General features: G+C 45.6%; 1 protein-coding gene across 1 annotated transcript in view; it reads right to left on the reverse strand.

The window, feature by feature from the left end:
- The window catches only part of Myo3b (myosin IIIB), a 283171-nt gene that overhangs the window by 121979 nt on the left and 145512 nt on the right, over positions 1–15680 (reverse strand). Inside the window, exon 21 of the mRNA XM_057755693.1 lies at positions 14910–15039. Within this exon, the coding sequence (XP_057611676.1) occupies positions 14910–15039 (130 nt within the window). The remainder of the gene's footprint in view (positions 1–14909; positions 15040–15680) is intronic.

The raw sequence follows: 15680 nt of genomic DNA on the forward strand, positions 1-15680 counted from the left end.
GGGAGGAATCTGGAACCTTCAAACAGACATATACATAGGCAAAACACCAGTGACATAAAAGGAAAATAAATAAATCTTTTTAAAAAATAAAAAACACTGGGGACTGGAGAGATGGCTCAGTGGTTAAGAGCATTGCCTCATCTTCCGAAGGTCCTGAGTTCAGTTCCCAGCAAGCACATGGTGGCTCACAAACATCTGTAATGAGGTCTGGTGCCCTCTTCTGGCCTGTAGGCAGACAGAATATTGTATACATAATAAACAAACAAATAAATAAATATTTTTTTAAAAAAATAAATAAATAAAAAACACTTATAAATTGCCCTCCCCGTGGCAGACACTAAAGGAAAAATAGTTCATTGAAGACGTCACTGATGGAGGAAGGTCATTGATTAAAAAATAAAGAAACTGCTTGGCCCTCATAGGTTAGAACATAGGTGGGTGGAGTAAACAGAACAGAATGCTGGGAGGAAGAGGAAGTGAGCTCAGATGCCATGCCGCTGCTCTCCAGGGCAGACGCGATGAAGCAAGCCGCCAGGTCAGACATGCTGAATCTTTCCTGATAAGACTGGTGCTACACAGATTATTAGAGATGGGTTGATCAGGGTATGAGAATTAGCCAGTAAGGGCTAGAGCTAATCGGCCAAGCAGTGTTTAAAAGAATACAGTTTGTGTGTTGTTATTTCGGGGCATAAGCTAGCCAGGCGACCAGGAGCTGGGGCGGCAGGAACACAGCCCGCAGCTCCCCACTACACGTCACAATGCATCAGAACAAGCCATCCTAGACACCAAGTGTATCTACTCCCGTCTCTTGGCAAACTTCCATATCACAGATTCTTTATCCAGTCTTCCCAATGTCTGGAGAAGATAAATTATTAACTATGAAGCCCTTCGCGGTTAGTGTAACATTGTGCATAATGATAAATATGAATGACAAATATTTCCAATTTAAATATGTCTTGATGTCCTATCACCAAAGCCAAAGAGATGATCCTTAATGAAGCCACACGAAGGGCTGTAGAGATGGCTCAGCGGTTGAGAGCACTGACTGCTCTTCCAGGTGATCCAGGTTCAATTCCCAGTACCGCATGGCAGCTCACAACTATATGTAATTCGAGTACTAGTGGTTCTGACTCCCTCACTAAGACATGCAGGTCAAACACCAGTGCACATAACTAACTAACTAACTAACTAAGCAAACAAATAAATGATGCCACACTGACAACTACCCAGACATCCAATTAACACGGAACCTTTGACTTTCCTTTGCCTCTAAGCTGGGGCAAGCAACAAAGTTCATTTTGTTGTCAGGTTATACCCAGTGCTCAGCTCTATACGCCTATCTCGTGCCAAACAATAAACACGTGTGAATGCACGTGTGAATGAATTGTGTGGCACTGGATTTTATTTATACGTCACTCAAAGTCCTCAGAGTCCACAGCTCATCTCATTTCCCTCCATGTGTCTTGAGCTCTTTGCTCTGGTCTCTGGCCCTGCCATGCTCTTTCCGTATTTCAGAGTCTTTGCTTCTGCTGGGTGATGCTTGCCTTGCACAGGGGCAGTGGTTAAAGATGTGAGATCCAGAGGCAGGAGGATCTCAGTAAGTCCAAGGTCAGCCTGGTCTACAAAGAGAGTCCCAGGATGACCAGGGCTGTTATACAGAGAAACCATGTCTCAGGGGAGGGGGGATGGTGAGAACCAGGGTCCCACTGCCTGCGGTTTGTCTCAGACTTGCCACTTGTTCAGAAGGCTTGGGTCACTTGCATGCTTAACTAACTGGGTTTTATTACCTAGAGAGCTGGACTAAGGTTTGCTGAGTCTGTTCGGTTTGTAGTTCAGAGAGTTGAAGTTGCAGTGGAAGCGCAGGTGTTGGCAACACAGGGATGTTGATGGAGGCCACGTGACACCTCAGAGGTTCTGGTTGGTCAAGTTCGAGTTGATGCTAAATGTTGTGGCTAAGTTATCATCAGTTCATTGCCTACCTCTCCATCATATGTGATTTATGAAAACGCTATCAGTTAAAGATCCAGTGAAGTAGAATTTTATGGAATACCTATTTTTTTCTATTGCCTAGAGCTTCATTAGTGTTGAAATGGACAATTACTTAGGAAATAAGAAATAAATAAATGGAAGATTTAAGGTGTGAGAGCTTCATTCTTTCCCTGTTAGTCTCCTGAAGGTACAACTTTCAAAAGCTAGAAATCATAAAGTGCCAACAACACACAGGGGATTTATAGTTCTGTATAATATTTTCCATTGCTTACTTTAAAATTTCCGGAGAGTATGGAAATAACTGTGGAAACCGGAATAGTTTCCTCCACATAACCGCTAATATTTATTGAGTATTTACAATGTGGTAGACACTTCACTTAGTGTCTAAAAGTAATTATTTAGTACAATAATACCTCGAGTCATCCCATCAGCCACCAGGGAAGGAAACTGAGGCATGGGGTGCCGAAGCTTCTTGCTCAAGGTCAGAGCTCTGAGCAGCAACCAACAGGCAGCTCCTCACCTGCCTGAACTCAACCGTGGTCACTTAACTGTGGTTGCACTTTGATATTATAGGCAAACCACTGAATGACTGATGAAATTGAGGGAACTGATTGCACTCCATTCCTTCTAGATCAGTGATTCTCAGTTTACGGGCCACAACCCCCATAAGGGGTCACATATCAGATATCCTGTGTGGTGGGTTGAAAGAAAATGGCCCCCAAAGGGAGTGGCACTATTTGGAGGTGTGGCCTTGTTGGAGTAGGTGTGGTCTTATTGGAGGAAGTGTGTTCCTCAAGTCATGCCCATTGAGACAGATCACAACCTGCACTGCCTGTAAGATGTAGGACTCTCAGCTACTTCTCCAGAACCATGTCTGCCTGAATGTTACCATGTTCCGTCATGGTGATAATGGACTAAACCTCTGAAACTGTAAGCAAGTCACCCTGATGAAATGTTTTCCTTTATAAGAGTTGCCATGGTCATGGCGTCTCTTCACAGCAACAGAACACTAAGACATCCTGCCTATCAAATATTTACATTATGAATCGTAACAGTAGCAACATTACAGTTATCAAGTGGCAACAAAGTGATTCTATGGTTGGGGGTCAGCACAATGTGAGGAACTTTATTAAGGGTTGCAACATTAGAAAGCACTGTTTCAGATATTCTGGCGTGGAGGTACTTACAGACTGCATCAGATCAGCCAATATATCCCAGTGATCACCAGAAACCAGTTGGGATGGCTAAGCCAAACTGCATCCACTGGAAGACAGTTCATCTGGTTTCTTTATTGTTTGAACTCCCCCTGTGGAGTACGAAGAATGGAGCCCACTCTACTAATATTGGCTCCTAATAAAATCTCAGCGGTTTCTACCTCCCGGCCTCCTGCCCTCGAGTGCAGTTAAGCAACACTTAATTTCGTTTACTAAGGCCTCACATGTGCAAGCCAGTGACGTTCGTAATTGTTACTCCGCACAGCTGGGGTTTACAGCTTGGCTGTGCACACACTGGCACCAAAGCAAACGGATTGACTTCATATGGACCCAACATATGGGCCAGGCTGTTAGGAGATGGGCTTGGGTTCTGAAGAGAAACAAGAGTTTCTAGTAACAGGACCTGAATTCCCGAGGGGCGGGTGGAGTGCGAAGTTTTGATCCACAGCTAAGAAGAGAGATTAAAATGATAATGGCTTGGTTTCTAGTTTACTTTCTTCAAGGAGCCCAAGGCTAGTTTAGGAAGGTGGGCAGAGAGAGACCTGAATGCCATATTATAAACAGATTTTATACTAGAATAAATTAATAAACTGTAAGGGCTATGGGACCTTTTCTCCAGTGTAAGCTATTGAAATATGAAATAAATAGCAAAATAAAAGAAGATTCTTTCATCTTTTGTTGTTGTTGTTGTTTTGTTTTTGTTTTTTAAGACATGATTTCTCTGTGTAGCTTTGGCTGTCTTGGAGCTCACTCTGTAGACCAGGCTGGCCTTGAACTCTGAGAAATTTGCCTGCCTCTGCCTACTGAGTACTGGGGTTAAAGGCTTAAATAGGAAGATCTTTCCTTTCTATGAATGAGAATACTAGCAGAGAAAGACAGAATTAATTTTTTCTTGTTATTCTTTCTTTCTGATCATTTTAAAAATTAAAGCTTCAGCCAGGTGGCACACACCTTTAATCCCAGCACTTGAGAGGCAGAGGTAAGCGGATCTCTGTGAGTTCAAGGAGTTCAAGGCCAGCCTTGTCTAAGTTGGGAGTTCCAAGCCAGTCAGAGATGTTACACAGAGAAATTCTGTCAAAAAAAACAAAAAATCAAAGTTGTTATATTTGCTATACTTGACACAATCACTAAAGAAATAAAACGAAATTGCCTTAAATTGAACTGCCACTTAAACACAAAAGGTGCTTTCCTCACAGATTTCAGAGTGATGCAGGAAATATGCACATGGGAGCAGGATGGTGATGAAGCTGACTCATGACAGACACCAGCTACCCTAGTCTCACAGACCTGAGTGATGTTTGTTCTCAGTTGGACTTTTCTCTCCTAGTATGGAGCAGCATCGGGGATCCCTCTAGAGCTAGGAGTGCCAAGGGAGCTTTGGAAGATGGATTTCCATTCCCAGAAAGAAAGATAGAGAGTTCTAGATGAGAAAGATGGGAGAAAGGGGGTCTGGGGTCTGCAGTATCTCAGTGGAGTCCATGGGTTTTCTATACTTTCCATACAGAAATACCTTACAGTTGCCTGGGCTGTGTATCTTCCTAAGATCCATCAAGATATTTCTGCAACAGAGATAATCTTGGAGATTCATAATCAATATTCACCTCCTCTTTTTGGTCATGAAAATCTCTCACTTGGGGCTAGGGAGATGGATCAGTCACTAAAGGGTATCACATAAAAAGCCATTGAGCCAGCACATGCCTGTAGTCCCAGCACTGGAGAGCCGGTGAACCAGGAGGGATGATCTCTGCAGCTTCCTAGGCAGTCACCCTAGATGGATTGGTGGTACACTTCAGGTTCAGTGAGACACACTGTCTCAAAAATAAGGTGGAAGCCAGGCATGATAACGCATACCTTTAATCCCCGCACTCGGGAGGCAGAGGCAGGAGGATCTCTGTGAGTCTGAGTTCAGCCTGGTCTACAGAGAGAGTACCAGGACAGCTAGGGCTACACAGGGAAGAAACCCTGTCTCAAAAACAAACAAAAATCAAAATAAACAAAAGGAGGAGAAGAGACTGAGATTGAGGAAGATTCTCAATGTTGACCTCTGGCTTCCACATATGCGGACACATGCAAACATACCAGTACACACACACGACACACACACACAGACACACTTCAATTCATCTCGAATTCCTTCACATCTCACAATTCCTCACTTTATGAAGCGATGAAAAGCACTGTGTCACACTGAAAACACTAGACGTGTCTGTGTATGACAAGAAACACAGAATCCTTAGACTTTGCTGCAACTCTGCAGAAACTTGAAACAGTATTTTCTCTCTCACACTGGGGAATGGTTGGGAGTCTACACATTAAAAAATTAGATATTTTATAGATAAATGAAACCAGGGTCTGGAAAGATGACTCAGTGGCTAAGAACACTTGTTGGGCTTTGAAAAGAGTTTAGTTCCCAGCACCCACAAGGAACAGCTCCCACAACCACCTGCACCCCAGCTCCTTTCTGGCCTCTGGAGGCACCTGAAAACACTTGGCAGACAATCACATACACACATATGTGATGAAAATGTAATTAAATAACAAATGTAAAAAGAAAAGCGCCAACAGCACCATTCTGTCCCCTCTCCTGGCGTTTTCTTTCGGAGGCCCACCGTGACCCTGACGTGCCTGCATTTCTCTCTGAGAACAAGCATGAGGTGCTTCTGTGTCAGTGATTCCCCTCAGCCACGCCAGCCACACAGCAGCTACTGAGCATGTGGCTGTCAGTGCACACGAGAGTTTGAAGACAGTTCCAAAGGTAAAAGACCTCAATCCATGATGATTATATGTTAAATACTATTTTTGATCTATTATTTAGGAATACTGTTGATGTTTATTTTACCTATTTTTACTTTTTTTTTTTTTTTTTTTTAACATGTATCACTCTGCTCTAGGGAAAACCAAGAGACATTTCAAGGCACTGGGACTTAGCCGGCACTTGGGCTAGAGATCGGTAGGGGTCCCTTCTCTCTGGAAGCCTTTCTCCGTACAAAGCCCCCTCAGTATCTGTGGAAGCTGGGGCCAGATACCGACTCACGACGGGATCCACAGCTAGATAGCTGCTCTCCAGACCTAGCTGAAGGGTGGGAGAGACTGCATACCAAACTTAAAAAGGAGAGAGACATTGAAAGTGCTACATTTGAGTTGGAGAAGAGAAAGCAAGGCCTAAAGGCATGGAGGTGGGGGAGCATGGAGTTCCAAGGTTTACTTTCTTCACCCTGCCACACCACACACTTGGCCTTGTGGAGTCTAATGAAGACCAGATCTTGATGGACAAGGACTGAGAGCCATTAATAAATGGAGAAAAAAACCAGGAGAGAGTGGGGTTTCTCCTGTGGCCATGGACTCTGCTTCTCCTCCAGCCTGTGGAAGCTGGCACTCCTAGGGGACTCAGACCTCTAAAGCCCCAGGCCAGGCAGACCCTGAGTACTGATCTGGGGTGTATACTCAGGTACATCCAGCCATGGGGAGCCCTAGGCCGTGGGTTCACTAAAGGACACTCTTCTCCTTTACTCTTGTGCTTCCTTGCCTCCAGGGAAGACCCCATGCTGCTCTTCTCCCTGGGAGGTTCCAAATCACTTTCAGATGGATGTGACTATAGTCACATCTGCCTTCCCTGCGAGTGTTGGAGGGCCTCATGCTAGTCTCCAGACTGGGAATATAGAGTTCTGAGTGGCGTTCCTTCAGAAGTTCACAGCTTATTAAAAGAAACCCCAGGCTCTGGCAGGCTGGCGGCCAGCGCGGTAAATCACAGACCATGCTCATCTCTGATGTACTGTGAGTACTCTCAAGACTACCAGGAAATGCCATTCACAAATGGCTCTGTGGACTGCCGGAGCCTCAGCATGTCAGCTCCTCTCCAGCAGCTGGGAGGAGGCACCATTCTTCTCTTGTCTCCAGCAACTGGCCTTCCAGAGGAGTCAAACACGTCACTCAACCTGGAATTCCCCTGGGAAGTGCCACAAGAGGCAGGGGAGGAAGGGAAGGTGTGGTGGTGGTGGTCGTGGGGAGTGGGGAGCAGAAGTCACTCTGAGTGGGATCTGCCAAGTAACACGAGGAGTGCCGGCTATATGCCAGGCAGATCCGTGGAATGGATACCACTGCCTCAAGTCTGCAGCTCAGTCTTGGCGGGGAGGCACGCAGCATGCTCACACAAGGCAGCATGGCAGGACTAGGTAGACCAAAGTGCTTAACCACAGCTCTGATTGTCCACTGTGATTCGACAGTCATGCAATACCATTTACTATTTCTGTTACTCCTAAGTCACTGACTCTGTCAGTCCCCTTGTCCTGACACAGGCTGGTACTGGAAGGATCTCCTGATGTTATAGAACTAGTAGCCTCTGCCTTACTTGACCCTCATCTCCCACGGGGATCTCTTTCTGGTGAGTCTGATCATTATAAGACAGCCTTGGGGCACTGCCCCCTCCAGCTCCTCCACAGTGTAATGTCAGGAACTGTAACGTGGACAGACTCACCAGTGACAGAATCAACCCAGATTTGTGTCATTTGGCCACAAGTCTCCACCTGGCAGAAGGCCCCTGTCTGCCTGTCTGTGATCACCCACCTTCTATGTGACCCATCCCTGAAGCAGCGCCCTGTCCAGGTGGCCCAGGAGAATGGGAGGCCCGTCACCTAGCCAGTCCTGCCTCTCAGTCGCTGCAGTGTGAACTGACAGCGCCTGTGTGTGGCAAGATGGGTGAAATGATGCCTCCCATCAGCAGGTCCTTCCCACATCCCATCATCCTCCAGTCCTTCCCACATCCCATCAACCGGTCCTTCCCCACCCATCCCATCAGCCAGTCCTTCCCACATCCCATCAGCCAGTTCTTCCCCACCCATCCCATCATTCAGTCCTTCCCACATCCCATCAGCCAATCCTTCCCCACCCATCCCATCAGCTGGTCCTTCCCACATCCCATCAGCCAGTCCTTCCCACATCCCATCAGCCAGTCCTTCCCACATCCCATCAGCCAGTCCTTCCCCACCCATCCCATCAGCCAGTCCTTCCCCACCCATCCCATCAGCCGGTTCTTCCCACATCCCATCATCTAGTCCTTCCCACATCCCATCAGCAGGTCCTTCCCCACCCATCCCATCATCCGGTCCTTCCCACATCCCATCATCCAGTCCTTCCCACATCCCATCATCCGGTCCTTCTGACATCCCATCAGCCAGTCCTTCCCACATCCCATCATCCGGTCCTTCCCACATTCCACCACCCGGTCCTTCCCCACCCATCCCATCAGCCGGCCCTTCCCCACCCCACTCATCTTGGACCAGGGACCACTCAGACTGCCTCCAGCAATTCAGACTAGCATTGTAAGGCTGCCTGATTAAGAGTGGCCATCTGGTTCCCATCCTGCTTGCTCCTCACACCTCCCTCTGTGTTGAAGGCTTGTAGCTGTGTCTTGTTTACTGAGACACCTTCTTCACCTTCCTCTCTCTCGAGGCTTACTGTCTCTGGCTTGGGGATGGATGCTTCGTGGTTCTCAGACTGCCTGATTTTCTCTATTTTCTTAATGGGACAAAAAAATCTCTCCCAGAAAACCTTCCATGCTTTCCTCTTAACCTACAGCCTTTTCCTCCCTATGTGACCCACAATATTCCTCTCTGCTTGCACCTGGATAGATTAAAGGCTTATACTGTCCCACTTCTGACATATACACCTATTCAGAATTATTCAGAATTTAGTTTTTATCATGCTTTATACATTTTTAAAGTTAGTACTACAATCCTGCTTGTCTTTGACCACTCTGGCTGGAACTTTCTTCTATCCCTTCTAGAACAAGATCTTGACATTTTTGCTAATTTCGTGATTATATGTTGACTTGAGGTACACTCCATTTTCAAGTTAAACAGGAAAAAGAGTGTCCCCTGTGCATGAAAAGGAGCTCACTCTGCAGCCCCCTCCTCACCCATGCGACAAGTCAACTGGGTCTCCCCTTCAGGAAGAACTAAGCCCAGTGCTGGGTGCAGCCCCGAGACTCTGTCAGCTCTCCCGGGTGCTCTTCTAGACCTGTCTACCGAACTAACTGTCAGAGCAGAGGAGCAAACTGGGAGAAAGGGAAACTGGGAGAGGGTAACCCGCTGGTGCCCTCTTCAGGGCTTCACGCCATTAACTTGGGAGTTACAGAATCAGGACTCCACTGACTTGAAGAACTGAGCAGTGAAGTATGAACATGCCTTAAAGATTTATAAGATGGGAGACAATGCTCATGTCCCCCTCCCCACATACAAAGAGCAACAAATGAAAGCCGAGAGAATGAGAACGTTGGATCTCATTACAGCTCCAGTTCTGAGGAGGAATGTGTGTGACCTCAGCAGAAGGTGATGGAGGCAGGACTCAGCTCTGGGCATTGAAGCTAGCCCAGTCTTTGAAGTTAGAGAATGTTCCCTCTCGTTTACTTTCTTCTCTTCCAGTTTTTTCCAAGTTCTTAACTCATTTAAAACCCCAAACTATTATTCGGATATCAGAGTTTATGATCAAATGTAGATATAAGTCTTTCAAGTTCTTTCTAAACCTCTTCTCCCTCCCCAAGCATTTTGCACTTTCCCCCAGTTTCCTAACAGACAACAGGACATTTTCCAAATGGGAAAGCATGCCCGGATACTGCATTTGAATATCTTTCCTTTTAAGTTCTTCTGCCTGCACCCTTCCACTTGAGAGTCCCAACTGAAAGGTTAGAATGTATTTCTGTGGCCCTATCAAAATTTTACCCATGAACTACCTTAGAGGTCCTATCAACAGGAAGGAGTTACAACGGAGATATTTCCACATCTGAAATGGCCTATCTGCAGACCAAAGCATGGTCATGTCAGCATGCCAAAAGCGAGAGAGAATCCATGCTGATTGTGGCTGCCTGTTTCCCCAATAGTGACTGGGAACCTTGGGATGAGAGCATCCCTCAACACAGGCATCTTTTCCAACAGAGAAGGCTGGTGCTAGGGAACCCAGGAGTGACCCTGCCTCCTGGCCACCCTATGCCTCACAATCGCATTCTGTGAGCTCAGTCGTCTCTTTAGTAGTCTATTGAACAGCACAGTTGAAGTAGGTGGAGGGAGAAAGCTACGTGGTTACTGTCTCAGATTTCACATGCGGTTACTGTGGCAGCTTGGATATGTGACGTCTCCCCAAGGGGAGCGTGGTCTCCAGCCCTGGCAACTACTCGCAGGTGATGCACGCTCTAAGAGGCAGGGACCAGTAAGAGGCCTTTTGATCCCCGGAGGTGTGTCCCTAAAGGAGTTGACAGAAACTTGGCCTTCTTTTCTCTCTCAGGACAAAGGCAAATTTGCTCCACCAGGTACACCTGCCATGATTTGCTTCCCCAGTCCCAAACCAGCAGAGCCAAATGATCTTACACTGAAGCCTCTAATACTGTAAGAAAAAAATCATCTTTTCTCTTTATGGGTTTGTTATCTCTGGTATTCATATAGTCATCGGAGGCTACGAAGTTGTACACAGAGCCATGCGTTTATCTTTTCAACCTTGATAGGAAATTAAGCCAATGCATCTTTTCTCTACCCACTAATGAAGAAAGTGTTACCTGGCAACCCAGGGAGGAGGCTCCCTTGAAAAGGCAAGAAAGCCAGCCTGGGGGCCTCTGAGGCCTCACTTTGGAAGCAAAGGACAGCATCAGTCTAGCTCATAGGGAAGCTGAACTTAGCTGAAAGGAATTCTTTGATAATGAAATTAAAGTTTTCCTTTGAATTTTGAGGGGCTTTTCTTAGCTTTTGGCAAAAGCCCAGACTACCGTGAAATAGAATGCACAGAGAGGAGTGTGCAAGGCATATTGACGACGATGAAGCAAGCGTCCAGGTGCCCACCACTGTGATGGGAGCCAGGGCATCCACGCATGGCCAGTACTGTTTAGGGAGCCATGTGTATGTTTGTTGCCATACATAAAAACTACTCACTTTATTTTATATGGGGTGTGTGTTTTGCCTGCATGTATGTATGTGCACTATGGGTGTGCCTGGTGCCTGTGGAGGTCGGAAGAGGGCATCAGATCTCCTGGGACTGGAATTATAGACAGTTTTGGGCCACCACATGGGTGCTGAGAATGGAACCTGGTTCCTCTTCAAGAGCAGTAGCCTTAACCTCTGAGTCACTTATTTAAATTTTGAAGCAGGGTAAATAAAAACGACCTAAACAGTGGGTTTTAAGCACTGGTATTATTTTGCCAGAATAACTGGGGCTTTGTATGTCTCAGACAGCCAAGGCATAACCACTTCCTTCCCCTCCAAAGAGACAAGCAGGCTCGTGAAACAAATGCTTTCAATTTCAGTGACAACAGGAGTATTCCTTTCAAAGGCTATACTACAATGAGAGACAGACAGACAGACAATAGATAGACGTGCATGTTTCAGATTTTAAAACCTTCATTAATGTCAGATCTCCTGGGATTGGCATTATAGGCAGTTCTGAGCCACCATCCTGGGCTGGGAATAGAACTTGTTTCTTCTACAAGAGCAGCAAATGCTCTTAACCACTGAGCCATTTCATTCAATGCAGGACATTTCATCACTTTTGAATGGAGGTCTGAGTACAATTATCATTATAAGGTAATAAATTGGGGCCCAATTCCAGATAGAAAGCGAAGGCACACAAAAGTTGTTTCTCTTATAACACACTGTATTAACTCCGCTGTAGCCTCCTGTTGTCTCAATAAGCACCTTGTTAGCAGACTTCTCCTGTCTGTAAATTGAGTGCATCAAGTTTTTGCTTGAGTAAATCCAGAAAGCAAACAGACTCTTACCTGTTAGTTTTAATACTTATACTTATTTATATGTGTAGCTTCTTTTCTTGTTTTTGGTTTTGTTTTGTTTTCTAGACAGGGTTTCTTTATTCAACAGCCCTAGCTGTCCTAGAACTCGCTCTGTAAACTAGGCTGGCCTCAAACTCACAGAGATCCCCCTGCTTCTGCCCCCTGAGTGCTGAGATTAAAGGTGTGCACCACCACTGCCCGGCTATGTGCAGCTTCTTAGTAATATTCAAAATATGAAGAAAAATGAGTGTACAATTATAAATGAAGTTAGCAACATAGTACCAAATTCAAGAATACAAAACTACAGAGAAGGGCTGGAGATATGGCTCAGTGGTTAAGAGCACTGACTGTTCTTCCAGAGGACCCTGGTTCAATTCCCAGCACCCACATGGCAGCTCACAACTGTCTGAAGATCCAGATGCAGGGGATCTGACACTTTCACACCAATGCACATAAAATAAATAAACCAAAAAAAAACCTACAGAGAAGCTTGTCAGGACATCGTATCTGTTTCTGGTGTTTCCCCAACTGAAGTAGAGTTCCATTTCCAGGCAAAATTCAGAAAAAGATACAACCGTGGTTTTCACCGTATGGGTCACGACTGTTGTGGACTATTTCCTTAACTAGGCAAATATGTGTTACATTTGTTTATGCTGAAGAATATCATTTTAACTGTTTAAAGGTGTGCTACATTTATTTAGTTATGTAAAGGTGTGTTGCTGTTTCACCTTGCCTGCCTAAGGCACCTGATTAGTCTAATAAAAAAGGTGAGTGGCCAAAAGCTAGGCAGGAAAAGGATAGGTGGGGCTGGCAGGCAGAGAAAATAAAAAGTATGAGGAATTTAGGCTGGAGAGAAGAAGAGAGAACAAGGAAGAGAGGGCGATGCCTGGAGCCAGGCAGCCAGGCAGCCACCAGCCTGCAGTCATGGAGTAGGACATACAGAAATAAAGGTAAAAAAGCCCTGAAACAAAACGTAGATAAAGAGAAACAGGTTAATTTAAGTTAAAGAAAATAAAAGCCAGAAATGAGCTCATGTTAAGGCTGAAAATGCATAACCAATAAGTTTCTGTATCTTGATTTGGGAGCTGGTTGGGGGCCCAAGAGAAAAAGCCTGTTATAACACTTTTGTAGGTTGCATAGCAGATATCCTGTGTATCAGATATCTGCATTCCAATCAATAACAGTTGCAAAATTACAGCAATGAAGTAGCAACAAAAATAGTTGCTCACCACAACATGAGGAACTGTATTAAAGGGTCTCAGCATTAAGAAGGCTTAGGACCACTGAGTCATAAGCCCTCTGGAAGATAATTTTAAAATGAACAAGAAATAGGAAAGGTTCTGTTGGGTTTCCTCCTGCTTTTGGGTGAACAGGAGGCTCCCTGTTGAGCCTTGCTTTCTGCATAGATCCACCTAGCGCTTAGCACTCTGAACTTGTTTTTCTTTGGCCAAAGGTTAAAAGGGTAAATTTCCAAAATTCCGAACAGATTTGACAAGTCGTTACTCATGTTTATGGGAGCGCACAGTTGCCAGCTGCAGAGTTACCCAGATAGGTCTTATTTCAGAGACTATTCGCCCTGCTACTAACAGCATCATTGCCTAGAAACCAGTGGAGAAACGCCAGGCAGCTCTACCCATGCCTGCCCTAGGGATCCCAAGGGTCCATATGGATCAATTCCAACTGTAGCCAAGAAGCATCTATAGAGGAAGCTGGCAGAGACTTTTGATGGGCACTGGGTACCACAGATGCATGTTACACCACCAAGTTAAGATGAAGAACAGGCTGTAGACCGGCTTTTCGTTCTCCCCTAGAGAGGCTTTTCATTGCTCTGCAATTATATATTCAGCTACAAATCAGACATGGTGCTAGTTTGTTCTGCCTAGCAAAGGTATCAGGTGAGAAACACGGGTGCCAATGATTTTAGGAGGAAGGCGGGAAGGACTGATTAAAAAAGCTCTCGCTCTTGTTTGCAAAGCACATCCAGAGCTGTGTCTAGACAGTCTCAAAAATCCAAAGCCCTTGAGAGCAGAACTGTGAGAAGGAGATTGAGATGCCAGCCCAGACAGACAGCTGGATCCCAGGTAAATCAAAGGCAGTTGACCCGGTGAGAATCCACTTGGCGAGACAGATAAGAGCTGGGAGTTCCCCGTTGGGGCCCTAGCATTCTGCTTCCTGGCATGAGAACCCACAGAATGACAGCTTAAGCAGCTGACTTCCAGCAAGGGAAGCCATGGGTGTGCCAGGTTGCTTAGGAAAACGACAGGGTTGACACCTGGGTGGGAACTGGACCAGGCAGCCTCTGAGGGGCTCATGCACAGAAGACCTTTGATGCACCACACCCCTTGCACAAATAGAAATCTTGCATAAATAGAAAGAATTGTCTCAGTAATTCTACCAACCAAGTCTACCCTGGGTGTTTAGCGTGAACTAAAGATAATGTACAGCTTTCTAAAGAGAAGAGTTAAGAGGAGGCAGAGAAAATGAGAAGTCTAAGAGATGATGCGGGAAGTGTAGGGGTGTGTGTACAAATCTTCTACAGCATTAATTTACAAAAGAAATAGTCATGCTTTTTCCTTGAACTTGGATTGAACCCTGACCCTGGTTAAAGAAGTTCAATATGGGGATGAAGAGATGGCTCAGTGATTAAGAGCACTTGTTGCTCTTGCAGAGGACCCAGGTCTGGTTCCCAGCACCCACATGGCAGCTCACAACCATCTATAACTCCTAGGGGATCTTATGACCTCTGCGGGCACCAGGAATGCACACAGTGCATAGGCATACATGTAAGCAGAACACACAGACACATAAAATAGAACAAAATAAATCTTAAAGGGGGGCAAATTTGATATTGGTGATGCAGATATTATTTAGACACTGACTAGAAGACACCATGCTGGGTCACATAGGTGTCTGGACTGAGACTGTCGGGGGCTCTCAGGTACCTGTTTTGGTCAAGGGGATTGAGAACAGTTGCTGAAGAAGTTTGTTCTCAGACGTCCTCAGGACTACAACCACATCAGCAGGGAGAGTGTCTCTGTTTTTCTCAAGAACCCCAGAAGCATCATATAGTACCTGGAAAACACAGCAAAATGTACAAGTTAACTAAGGCAAGTGACTACGGCTAGCGACACTGGCAGGTCGTCTGAGTAGCCATTGTTCAATGCTGGCTATAACTATCCTCTTACACTTGGGCTTTTGGCTACAGAGCACCAGATAAAAGGGAGGAGTTGTACTTTTGACAGGTCAGTTTATCTTGGTTTCTTGTCCAGTTATCTTTGAAGAAAAGTGGTCCTACTGAAGATACAGCACATCAGAGGAACTCTTAAAATATACTGAGTAGTCATGTGTGAAATGCCCATCCTCATTCTACTGATAGGTAAACAGGAGTTCAGCAAAGGGCTGAAGGAGATAAGAGTCCCGTGATCATCATACTGGGACAGATAGGCTTTTAGCTCATCACCGCCATGCCCTCACTGCCTCTCAAAGTACTCATGGAATCTGAGTGATCACTCAAAGAGTCTAAATGGTTCTTGGTCCTCAGCAATGAGGGAGTCCAACTTAGAGGTATCTCAAGGGATAGTCAACAAATCACTGGAGTGGTGTGGTGGTTTGAATGAGGATGCCCCACATAGACTCATACACTTGCAAGTTTGGTTCCCAGTTTGGTGAACTGAGAAGGATTAGCAGGTGTAACCTTGCTGGAGTAGGTATGT

Source organism: Chionomys nivalis, chromosome 22 (assembly GCF_950005125.1).
Source record: "Chionomys nivalis chromosome 22, mChiNiv1.1, whole genome shotgun sequence".
Taxonomy (NCBI): Eukaryota; Metazoa; Chordata; class Mammalia; order Rodentia; family Cricetidae; genus Chionomys; species Chionomys nivalis.